Raw genomic sequence first — 13,059 nt, 5'->3', positions numbered from 1 at the left:
TCAATGATTGATTGAATGATTTCTCAAATACAAAATCAAACATAAGAAATAATACATTTAAAGGGTTTTATTTGGAACTGGTGTATTAGTCATTCTCTCTGGATTATTGTGGATTAATGATGTTAATCAGATTCGTCCTTGTGGCAATCATCCTAGTTGATGGCATTTTTCCTGTTTTGCCGGAGAAAGAAACAAGGATTCGTGGAGACGTCCACGTCTTAAATTGAGTGTTCAAGGGAAATTGTAGGTGTGCACGATTTCATACACTTAATTGATAAGGATGGGTAACAAGGGAAGTAAGGGACTTCAAAACCCAGAAAGTCCAAATGGTGGGCTTTCTGGTTGCAAGAGTGAGGACGGGAAAGTGTGACATTTTCTTCCAATATGGTCCAGAGACTTTGCTTTTCCTCATAACGGGTCATTCATTGTCGAAAAAATTAAACTTTTAAGAGAGAAACTCCTCGAGAAAGAGGAAGAATTAAAAAGCAACAAAAAAAAAAAAAAAAGAGAAAAAAAAAAAATAAATAAATAAATCAATGTGGAAAGACAGAAGATAATAATAAAGTGTCTTGAAACGTGGGAAAAAGAGGCAGAGTGTAGGGACAGAAAACAAACATTTAAACAGATGGCTAAGGTTGATAAGAAGGAAACTGAGAAAGTTGAAAAAAAATCATATAGATCTCTGTATTCTCCATTACAGGGTGTGGCAGTCCTCGCCTCGACGCCTGCCTTCCTCCTCACCTACGACAAAACCCTCCTCCATATGATGTGCAGAGACCAGACTCCACCAATCAACGATCAGGCCCATCTCAGACTCCACCCACCACTCTCCCAGTCTATGGAGACGGGGCAGCGGGAGGACTGAATGATGACGCCACCTCTTCCTCATCTTTAGGCCCCACTGACTTTGCAAAGATATGTCCGCACTGTGGGGGAGACCTCCGTCTGACTTCACCAGACTGGGATGATGCGGTTAATGCAGCATACGTCAACGCTCTCAACACACTCCTCAACGCCCTGAGGACCGCCTTCCCCAATAAAATTGACATGTCCAAAATAACGGGGTGCAAACAACAACCAGGCGAAACCGTAGGAGATTTCCTCACACGTCTGACCGTCCTGTTTAATCAACACAGAGGCATCCCCATACCTGACACCCTTGGCAACGAGCCAGGGGCTTATGAAACACATCTGAAACAGGCCTTCCTGAATGGTCTGCTCCCCCCACTACGGACAGACGCAGGCCACACCTGCATTGGGCTTGAGGATGCTCGCTTGACAGAGGTCAGATGTCATGCTGAACATGCTGAACGTCAACACAAAGAAACCAAAGACAAAACTCAGCAGAAAAAGAATCAACAACTCCAGAAAGCACAGCTAACCATGATGCAGGCTGTGTCAGCCCTGTCAAGGCCACGCAGACAAGATAACGCTGAGAGCGGAGCCAACTTCACTGTACCAGGAAGAGAGGGGCGCGGACGTGGCCGTGGGCGAGGCTTCTCTGTACACTGGGCAAGGGACTGCCCCCAGCAGCGAGAGGAGGGGGAGACAAGAACTTTCACTGCCGACTGAAATGCAGAAAGTGAGGAGGAGGCAGACGGGGGGGAGACGACCAATCTACCCGCCGAGGATCAGAGAAAGGGAAGTGAAACACAGATACATACATGCCACTGCAATGAAGAAAATGCTTGCAATTCTAAACACACACACACAGAAGCTAAAGCAATGAAGGAATCGCTTGCAATTCTAACCGTACACACACACAAAAGCTCCAGCAATGAAGAAATCGCTTGCTAAACTAACCGCACACACACACACACCAGAGCAAACACAACTTTGTGGTTCTTATGTTAAGTACAATAGTGATGCTTTTAAGAAAATGCCTCAACTCGAACTGTGTGTTAACAGTCACAAACTTAATTTCATGGTCGACTCTGGTGCAGGTTATTCTGTGGTTAGGATGTCAGATTTGCCCACATCTCCCGAGATGAGTGGTCGCTTTATATTCTCTCAAGGTGCCAGCGGTGCCACTGTAAAAGAAAATTTCACAAAACCTCTCAAATGTGCCGCTCAGTTTGACAAACATCCCATAAGGTTTGAACATGATTTTCTGTTGTCTCCCTGTTGCCCAATTAATCTATTTGGAAGAGATTTGATGATTGTGTTAGGCCTCAATTTAGTATCCTCCCCTGATGGAGTGACGGTTACGCACAATTCTTCTTCACCCCCCTTCACAATGTCACAGACCACACATGAGCAGCTGCTTGTATATCAGTGGCAACTTCCTATAAATCCTCCACTGATCTGCTCTCCAGGTCAGGGTCTCTCGACACCCCTTTTTCTGATTTTATGCACACTGATTCACTGCATTGCACTTCACATGTGACAGACACAGCAGATCACATTTATGAATCTCTGTTTTTGCCTTTTCCTGATGATTCTCTGAAAGTGTCCAATATTTTTTGGTCTGGTTCCAGAAGTGCAGCTTCCGTCTCACTCACTGACCAACAGATGGCACTGTTTCGCGTCTCGAATTCCAGCCCTCACATCTCGCTCTCCAAGTCCCATGATGACCAGTGGCAAGACTTAGGCCCATTTGTCAGATCATGCCAGGCTGCCGTTGATTGGCAACCCACAACCACGCCTGATGTAATGTATTCACCCAGTCTGAGTGCATTTGATCTAAAAATGTCTCCAACCTTCTGTTCTCCAGCCACACGCTCATTTGTTGTGACTGAAAATTACCTTCATTCTTATGCAATGTTGCCCAGCCCCTCTGATGTTTTCTCCTTCACTTTCAGATCTGCCTGAAACACTGTGGGCAAAGGACAAATATAATGTGGGCAAAATCACTCCAAAATCTGATTATAGGCCATGTAAACAACAATATCCACTCAGACAGGAAGCAGTGGAGGGGATACGTCCTGTTTTTGAATCCTTTTTGCAGGCTGGTGTAATTGTCCCCTGCCCTGATTCACCGGTCCGCACTCCACTGTTCCCAGTTAAGAAGATCAGAGACAAAGGTCAACCTACTGAGTGGCGGTTTGTGCAGGATCTGAAGGCTGTGAATGATGCTGTAATTGCTCGATCGCATATTGTTCCCGACCCATACACGCTGCTTTCCCAAATTCCGTCTAATGCAGCGTGGTTTTCGGTTGTAGACTTATCCAATGCTTTTTTTAGTGTTCCTGTCCACAGGGACAGCCAGTACTGGTTAGCTTTTAATTTTGAAAACAAGGCCTACACGTTCACACGCCTATGTCAAGGCTACTGTGAATCTCCATCATTATACAATCAGGCTCTCAGGAACAGTCTTGAATCCCTCATCCTCATTCCGGGTTCAGTTCTCTTGCAGTATGTTGATGATCTACTAGTTGCCAGTCCCACACAGGAGCAATGTGAAACAGATACGATCGCTTTGCTGAGACATCTGGCTCGTGAGGGCCATAAAGTCAGCCTCAGCAAACTAGTTTGTTCAACAAACTGTCACATTTCTGGGTCATGTCGTCACCAAAGATGGCAAATCCCTGTCTGATAAGAGAGTAGAAGCTATTGTTAACATGCCTAAACCCTTGATGAAGAAACAACTCATGTCATTCATCGGCACATGTTCTTTCTGTAGAACGTCATTCCTGACTTTGCTCTTCTTGAAGCCCCTTTAGGTGCTCTGTACCATGGCAAATCACTAATCACTCATTTAGTACTGCTTGGACTCCAGAGGCAGACGAGGCATTTGTCACACTGAAGAAGACGCTGCAGCAATCTCCCACTCTTGCTCTCCCTAACCCTGACAAACCTTTTGTTCAGGCTGTGGATGAGAGAGAACGTTGCATGACTTCCGTTTTCCTTCAGTCTCATGGTGACAAATATCGCCCTGTCGCCTACTTCTCCGCCAAACTTGATCCGGTGGCAGCTGGCCTTCCACGTTGTTTGCGTGCAGTGGCCGCCTGTGAAAAAAGCCGCCCTTGCCTCACGAGACATAGTAGGTTACTCTGACTTGACACTCCTTGTTCCTCATACTGTGTCTCTCATTCTTACAGAACAGAAGACCTCAAATCTCTCTGCTGCTCGCTGGTTGCGGTATCACACTGTTCTTCTTGACATGCCCAACATCACAGTGAAACGCTGTTCAACTTTGAACCCAGCCACGCTTCTTCCGCTTCCGGATGACGGGGAAGAACACAACTGTGTGGCTGAACTTCAAGTCCAGTGTTCCCCCCGACCTGACCTCTCTGACGAACCTCTTTCTAACTCTGACTTGATTCTGTATGTCGATGGGTCCGCATCACGTGACCCTGTCTCTGGTACTAACTGTGTTGGTTTTTCTGTTTGTTCAGATAACGAAGTTCTCCTCTCGAGTTCTCTTTCTCATCACCTCTCAGCCTCAGCCTCAGCCTCATGGAAGCATGCAAATTGGCTACTGGTAAAACACTCACAGTCTACACTGACTCCAGATATGCGTTCGGTGTAACTCATGATTTTGGTGCCCTTTGGCAACACAGAAACTTCCTCACATCTTCTGGTAAAAAGATAGCACACCATGGTCTCATCACAGATCTTCTGTCTGCCATTTTGCATTGTTAAGAGACATTATTCCACGATGGGGAATTCCTAGCAGAATTTCCAGTGACAACGTAAACGAAGCTGTCAAACAACTCGGTTCTCATCTAACTATGGATGTGCGAACACACTGTGCATATCATCCAGCCAGTGGTGGAACTGTGGAACGAGAGAACGGCACACTCAAAACTAAACTTGCAAAGTGCTGTGAAGGCACAGGTCTTGCATCGACAAAAGTCCTGCCTCTGGTGCTGATGTACATGAGGATGAGAAAACGAACCCCACATTGGTGTGGATCCTCCGTCTTCTCCGCTTCCATCCACAGACTTGTGTGATCATGATATGTTGTCCTATTGCTCTAACCTGACTTAGAGGAAACAGATGGCAAGGGCCCTACCAGGTACTGCTCACAAGCCACACAGCAGTGAAAGTTGCTGAAAGAGCCACCTGGATCCACGCCAGCCACTGCAACCATAGCGAGTACCAGCTCCATCTGACCAGCTGACGCCTTCAACTGAAAGCACACACACTGATACTTCCACAGGTTGAGAAGCACCGAGAGTGTTGTATGATTAACCACACGAGCGTTCTGCCACAACACAGAAGAAATCTGCCTGACAACTGAGACCATGGACAGGCCATGGCATCCATTTCGACATCCAGGGTTGTGTGGCCTGAGAGGCTCGCTATACGTGTTACTCATGATCTCCTCTATTATTGTTTTGCACATTATTCTGTCTAGATGCACTCCTGTAAAAGTCTCTGATGATCTAACGAACTGTCTTTTCCTACGGTGTCCTCTCAGAACCATCCAGCACATGCAAATTTGACTAGACACAAGAGAAGTGATTCAGGTCCCCTTGATCCGTAACTTATTCCCCATCCCTCCCTACCTGGACACTGACAGCACAGATGGTTCTGATGGCGATACTCAATTTTAGGTTTTTTATGTTATTTTCTCCCCCCAGCTTGCTTATGTGTTTCTTAGTGATTTCACTTGACAAAAACAGCTACTGCAATTATCCTTTCAACTTCATATTTTATGATGCTTTAATTTGAATCTCTGTGAATTTTTAAGGTTGATGTGAGTTACTTTATCAAGTTTGTACATACTGAATCAATTTTACTTCCAAGCAAGAATTAAAAAAGCTTTTAATGGATATTTTCAACCTTAGATATACTGTATGTTGACATTTAACGTTTTATTACATTTAAATATGAGTTACTTATGCCAATCAATACAGTATGTTAAATTTTGATAATGGTTAATGAGATGATGATGTTGTTTGACCTGATTTCCTTCCATTTTCATTTCAAATGCTTGCTCAATTACAGGAAAAGAACTTTTTTCTTTCCACAAAAACAGCAGCGGCTACCTATTGCACCTCCCCGCCATGCATCGATGTTCTAGAACCTCTCCATGGTGGATGTGACCCTGTACGTACGCAAAGTACCAGGGTTGAAGACTCGTCGATATTCTTCAATGATTATGATGTTGATTATGATGTTTCTTGATTATTTTTCGTTAGTGATCATATTTTTATTGATGATCAAAGGGGGAAGTGTAGTGGAAAATTGCACTGACCAGTGTCTAAGGTATTGGAAATCCCCCTGACCAGGTGTCTCACTGCTGTGATACTGTCTACCTGACAGGATGGAACCCTTATTTGGCAGTGTCTCACTGCTATGACCTTGATCAACAGGGTGCATGCCCTTATTTGGTGATGTTTTTCTTCCAACTGCTACAGCGGACGGACAGACACAGATGATCTCATGTCTTTCATGTCTTTTTTCATATTATGTCTTATGAAACGCCTCTTTGTATAAGTTCTGGCTTTTGTGAACTTGCGGCCAGTTCCATTTTGAGCACCCGTGCTTGTTGTGTAACCTCTGCAGAGCTTACTATTATAAAGAATCAAAGGCAACTCCAGTCTGGGAATTTCATTATTTCAAATCTCAAGATGAATTTCCATCACAGCGTTTTAAAATGCATCACATATTGTTCTCTATTGTGGCCAAGTCTGGACTGCATGCAGGCCAGTCCAAGAGGGTGGGAGTCCACCCTCTTCTTCCGCAGCCATGCCTTTGTAATGTGTGCACAATGTGGTTTTGCATTGTCTTGTTGCTATATGCTAGGATGTCTCTGGAAAAGATGTCGTCTTGAAGACAGCAGATTCTGCTCCAAAATCTTTATGTACTTATCGTCATTAATGGTGCCATCACAGAAGTGTAAGTTACCTTTGCAAAGGGCACTGACACAACCCCATACCATGACAGACCCTGGCTTTTGGACTTGTTGCTGGTAACAGTCTGGATGGTCCTTTTCATCTTTAGTCAGGAGTACACAGCGTCCATTTCTTCCAAAAAAGGCCTGAAATACTGACTCGTCTGACCACAATACACGTTTCCACTGTTATGGTCCATCCCAGATGCCTTCGAGCCCAGAGAAGTCTACTGCGCTTCTGGACACGGTTAACATAAGGTTTTCTTTTGGCACAGTAAAGTTTTAACTGGCATTTGTGGATGTAACTACGTATTGTAGTGCTTGACAATGGTTTACCAAAGTAATCCTAGCCCATGTGGTTATATTGCTTAAAGATAAATGACGGTCCTTGATGCAGTGTCGTCTGAGGGATTGGAGAACACTGTTAGTCACCTTAGACTTTCGCCCTTGCTCTTTATGCACTGAAATTCCTCCAGATTCCTTGAATCTTTTAATGATGTAATGCACCGTAGAGGATGAAATATCCAATCCCTTCCTATCCTTCTTTGAGAAACACTGTTTTTAAACATTTCAATAATTATCTCACACATTTGTTGGCAAACTGGCGATCCTCGACCCATCTTTGCTCCTAAAGAGCCAGGCCTTTCCTGGTTGCTGCTTTTGTACCAAATCATGATTACAATCACCTGTTGACATCACCTATTTCAAATCACTTCATTTTTTCATCATTCTACCTCATTCCTAGCCCTAAATTGCCCCCGTCCCAACTTTTTGGGGAATGTGTTGCAGGCCTGAATGGCAGGAATGGATGTATGTTAACAAATAAAATGAAATGACCAGACAAAACATAAAATATCTTATGTTCATACTGTCAGCAATGAAATACAAGTCAAACTTAATTTAGAAATCACTGCTGTCTTTTTTTATTTGCATTTTCCATATTTGTATATTTAATACAGCATGTCTACATCAATGTATTAGAGATTTAATCGTAACAGTCTTTTTGGACTTTTATTGTAATCACATGAAACTAAAATAATTAAAATCATATAGGTGTTGTAAAGGGTCTGTCCCAGTGACAAGACAAATAGAAAGTAAAGTTTCATAAGGCTTCGTCAGCCCATCACAGAAGTCAAACTCACCTTTAAAGCACTGACTGACAAACATAGAATGAAACTGAACGACCTTTACATAAATTAGTCTTGTTTTCCTATTTTCTGGAGACAAACATATCTGCTTTACATTTGTTAAGATTTTAGACCTGTTCCAACTGATGCATCAAGTCTTAACTATAAGTGTTTTTTAAATTTTTTTATTTACTACTGAAATCATGTAAATTGTTGCTCTTACTGTTACCAGGATTATTATTTAGCTTCCTCTCTCACTGGGTTGACACTGTTTTATTTCAATGTTAATTTTCTTGAATCATTTCAGTAACTTCCAAAAGATGAACAGCAAACTGATCATGTTCACTATGAGGTTAGAGAGATTCAGACTGGACATAAAGATAAGACCTCAACCTTAAGATGAAAACCTAAAAGAAATTCATAGGCTGTTTGAAAAGGGATGTGTTATGAAGCATGATGTGTTGACAAGGCTGAAGTTAACTTCCGATTTAGCAGTTCAGGGGAAACTTAGTTGCACCTCTACTGAACGTTCCTCCAATGTTGGAGGCATTTACCGTAGTGAAAATGTGTTGGCCATTTTTAGTAGAGCATCAATACTCTCTGAAATAAACTTTCAAATTTGTGAAACCTTTAATTTATTTGTGAAAACAAAAAAATTTGACTTTTTTTCGCATCTAGACCATATTGAAGCAGAGAACATTGTGGACCATATACTTTTTTAAACCAGGATGCTCTGATCTCTTCTCTCCTGGAGGCAGGGTCTATTGCCACAGTGGCGCCCAATGTGGGGCTCCATGATGGAGCGTCAGTCTGGTCAGTCCCCTCGCAGCACTGCGGCACTAACACTTGCTTTGGCCTTTTTTCCCCCCTTAGCATCTCTGGATGCAAGCGCCTCGTATTTTCGCAATACATCTTCGTCGCGATGACAGACTCTAAGGTGACTTATGAGATTGGTAGTGTTAAATTTCCTCCCCTCTCGGAACCTTTGCATTTGTTGCAAATTACAATCCTACAGTCGCTCTCAGAAACTGTGAGTTCCAAATGTTAAACTGTATGAATCCTAATGTGCCTATGTAATGATGATAACTGAGAAAAACTTTTGCCACATGTTTTGCAAGAAAATGGCTTCTCACCCGTGTGATTCCTCATGTGGACTTTTAAGACATAACTTGTTTTAAAAGCTTTCCCACAATTATTGCAAGGATATGGCTTCTCCCTTGTGTGTGACATCATGTGATATTTCAGGTAATTATGACGTCCGAAACATTTGCCACATGCTTTGCAAGAATATGGCTTCTCACCTGTGTGGATTCTCATGTGGCCCACTAGGACTCTTTTATACTTGAACCTTTTCCCACATGTTTCACAGGAATATAACCTCTCATCTGAGTGGACACTCATGTGAGAGTTCAGCCCACCAATCTGTTTGAAACCTTTCCCACATGTTTTGCAAGTATACGGCTTCTCACCCGTGTGAATCCTCATGTGGACATTTAAGACAAATCTTGTTTTAAAAGCTTTCCCACAATTATTGCAAGGATATGGCTTCTCACTTGTGTGTGACATCATGTGATTTTGCAGGTGATAATGACGTGCAAAACCTTTGCCACATGTTTTGCAAGAATATGGCTTCTCACCTGTGTGGATTCTCATATGTACGACCAATATAGATTTAAATCTAAAACTTTTTCCACAAATGTCACACGTTGAACACTTTTTACCTGTGTGAGTGTTACGGTGTCTCTTTGTTGGGAAAGAGTTGTCTACATAGTCACTGTGACTTGTGTTATTGTGACGCGTCCTCTTTCTCTTCTCTCTCTTTGACTCTTCATCTCTAGTTGACCCCGGGTCCACATCATTGCTTCCTCTCTGATCTTGGCACTCAGCTACAGGAGAGTTATGAGAGAGGAGCTGGTCACTCTTTGGTTCTTGTCCACTGTGGTCGATCTCCTCATTAGTAGGAGTAAACATAACGACATCGTTCTTCTGGTTCAGTACAAGCTGCTCTCCCTCCTGATTGGTGCAGAGTCTCTCCTGCTCCTCTTTAATCTGTGGAGGCTCTGGGTCCTCTTGGTCCAGACTGGAGTTTTTGGCCTGGTCACTGTGAACCTCCTCCTCCTTACAGATATGTTGCTGTGGGAGCTCTAAAGGAACAAATGCACACAAGAAATAGGGCACTAATGTGATGAGGTAGTAAGAGTCAATAAAAGATACTATAAAAACACTTTGAACTTTATACGAGTCCTGCTCCTGTATTAGTTTTCATTTGACCCTTCTGCTTTTACACACCTGTCCTGTGTAGTTTTATCTCAGGTTTCCAAACAAGATCCAGTAGTCTGCGCTGATAATTAATGTCTTCATTGAACTCAAGGATAATATTCTGAGTGACTCTGGGTATTTCTTCAGCAGCAGCAGTTGGTGTCTGTGGGTCCTCTTGGTCCAGACTAGAGTTTGTCTCCTGGTCACAGAGCTGCTGGTCAGTGAGAACCTCCTTCTTCTTCCTACATACATGTTGCTGCGGGAGCTCTGGAGGAAAAAGGGGACACATAACTGGGTCACTAATTTGATGATGGAAAAAAGGACATCTGGCAATATAATATCTATGATGTTGGATCATGTCTCCAGATCGTTCCGGTCACTTTAACCCTGATGTCCTGACTTCGCTTCACGTTACATCTCGTAACAGACTCCAACAGAGACTCTGACACAGGACGACCAGATCTTTAATGAGTGTCTGTCCTGAAGCAGCGCTGGTTATAATTATGCTGTGGTGGGACATCGCTAAAACAATGAACGTAGCTGTAAACATGATCGATTATGTTCAGTGACTGCATCGATGCAGAGTCGTCCAAGTCCGCATCGTGATGCATCCAAGAAATTCCCACACCTCTATGATTTATGTAATTTTCCTCGTACACAATGGGGGCACAATGTCACATTAGGATTTGCGATGTCAAAGCAGTGTTTCCCATTATTATATATATATATTATAATTTGTCCTGCCACAGTTTCCTTGCTGCATTATATAGCTGTGTGCCGCACTGTTTGCCACATGCTTTCTTGTGTATTCTTCCAAAAAGTTCCACACAGACAGACCTCATAGTTTCAGCTCCAATTCTGCTCGGATCTGCAGGTGGCAGATCAATTAATCAAATTTGATTCATAAAGCCCATATTCACAAATCACAATTTGTCTAATAGGGCTTAACAACTCATCTGCACTTAACCCTCAACAAGAAACAAAAAAAAAAACCTATTAACAGGGGAACAAACATAGAAACCTCAGAGAGAGCCACATGTGAGGGATCCCTCCCAGGAAGGACAGAAGTGCAATAAATGCAACGTGCAACTGAGAACATCAACAAAATAACTGTGTTTAGAATATTGATGAGAAGAAACTGTTTTTAACATAAAGGAAAAGGGTGTTAATGTTTAGAGTATTTATACATAAGTATATGTCTGATAGAGATGAAGGGAGCAGTTTTCTCTCACGTGAGAACTGTAGTCTGTGTACCTGTCACTCCTAATGTGCTGCGTGTGAGAGCAACGCCACCACCATAGAGTGAATGAATTCTGTTGGAAATGCCGAAAATTTAACAAAATTCCTGGATCCGCGCTAAAGTTAATCGGTTCTTTACTGGCCCATATGGCAGAAAACACCCCTATATTTTTTTTATTGAACACATTTTCATGAAAGTTATCTCATAATGTCTTTAAGTTGTTGCTGAGGTATCATTGCTTACCTTAAGTGGCATCACATCACTTATTATGATCAGTCCAAGGTGAGGGACATGCAAAATACCAATAAACTTCTTTGTTGATGGGCTCCATGGCCACTGGATAGAAATGCATCATGTGTCATCATTTTTAAGCTCCAACTTATTGCAAAACTACATTTGATTGTTGATGTGGCAATGAACCTCTAACTAGCCGCAGGAATTCTTCATATCTGCTCCTTCAGAATCTTTGATGCAGAAACTGTGTCTTTGTTCAGGTCTTTTCTTCTTAAAATAAAAGATGTTTTGTTTTCAAAACATTTGACCCATTTCTTTTACCATAATCGAATCGAAAATCAGAATCAATAAGAACCAGAATCGATACAATCCAAATGATACCGAACCCTAATCGTCAAATCAAAGGCTTATCTTGATGCTAATGAATGGCAAATACATTTAGAACAGATATACATACATATCAAATTTAACATAGCCCACATGATGTGACAGATGTTAAATAAATGCTGCACTGTTTTTCCATATCAAAACCACTCACAATTACTTTTGAATGAAAATGTGATTTTGCACATTTGTGTCCACTTGCACAATATCAGTATAACATATACAAATTATTAATATTATTCCACATGTATGCCTCTTATTGTGAAAATTCACACACACACACACACACACACACACACACACACACACACACACACACACACACACACACACACTTTATACTCATACCATATTGTACACTATTGGGAATTTTAACATATATACACATACACATATAAACATAAATATGTATATAGGTATGTTGTATATACACTATATGATATACTGCTATTTAGTATACTATGGAGAATTTATAACTATATAGATTATTGCCACGCTACAAAAACATTTAAAGTTGTGGAAGGTGTGTACTTTGTACATATTCCCTGTTTTTTATTTTCCAGTCACCTTTTTATTGTCTCGTCTACCTCGCGTGGGATCAATAAAGTTTGCATCATCTCTTAGGTTGTAAACAGCGGATCACTGGGACACACACGATCAGACACCTTTCATCTCAATGATCGATGTGATGGTGGAAAACCCCAATCTGTGAGTAAATGAGCTCCTGTGTTAGTTTCATGAAGACCACTGTGTTTGTACTCACTTGTCCTGTGAAGCTTTATCTCAGGTTTCCAAACGATATCCAACAACCTGCGCTGACGAACGATCTCTTTCTCGTACTCGACGACAGTTTGTTCAAAGACTCTGAATATTTCTTCAGCAGCAGAAGTTAGTCGCTCACTGACAAACTCTCTCAAACCCTGAACTGAAGACATCGTTGCTTCTCCACCACTGATGTGTTTGTGATTAATCATCATCTTCCCGCTGCTTCCACACATCCACACTGATAACGCTTCCAGTGTTCACTTCCG

At 42.2% G+C, this 13,059-nt stretch overlaps 2 protein-coding genes across 5 annotated transcripts in view; one reads left to right on the top strand and one right to left on the bottom strand.

The window, feature by feature from the left end:
• Nucleotides 1–13,053, bottom strand: part of LOC118101264 (zinc finger protein OZF) — a 34,150-nt gene extending 21,097 nt beyond the window's left edge. For 2 of the 4 annotated variants that reach the window (XM_047338500.1, XM_047338502.1), the window contains exon 1: nucleotides 12,792–13,053. In XM_047338500.1, the coding sequence (XP_047194456.1) occupies nucleotides 12,792–13,026 (235 nt within the window). In that variant the 5' untranslated portion in view covers nucleotides 13,027–13,053. Of the gene's footprint in view, nucleotides 1–7,679; nucleotides 10,056–10,200; nucleotides 10,438–12,791 lie in introns of those variants that run through there. The other 2 variants (XM_047338499.1, XM_047338501.1) reach the window with 2 other exon arrangements.
• LOC124851297 (zinc finger protein 420-like) overlaps nucleotides 1–13,059 on the top strand; it is a 150,244-nt gene that overhangs the window by 112,602 nt on the left and 24,583 nt on the right. The window lies entirely within an intron of this gene.

Source organism: Hippoglossus stenolepis, chromosome 22, assembly GCF_022539355.2.
Source record: "Hippoglossus stenolepis isolate QCI-W04-F060 chromosome 22, HSTE1.2, whole genome shotgun sequence".
Lineage (NCBI taxonomy): Eukaryota > Metazoa > Chordata > Actinopteri > Pleuronectiformes > Pleuronectidae > Hippoglossus > Hippoglossus stenolepis.
This window is presented reverse-complemented; position numbering and strand designations above follow the sequence as displayed.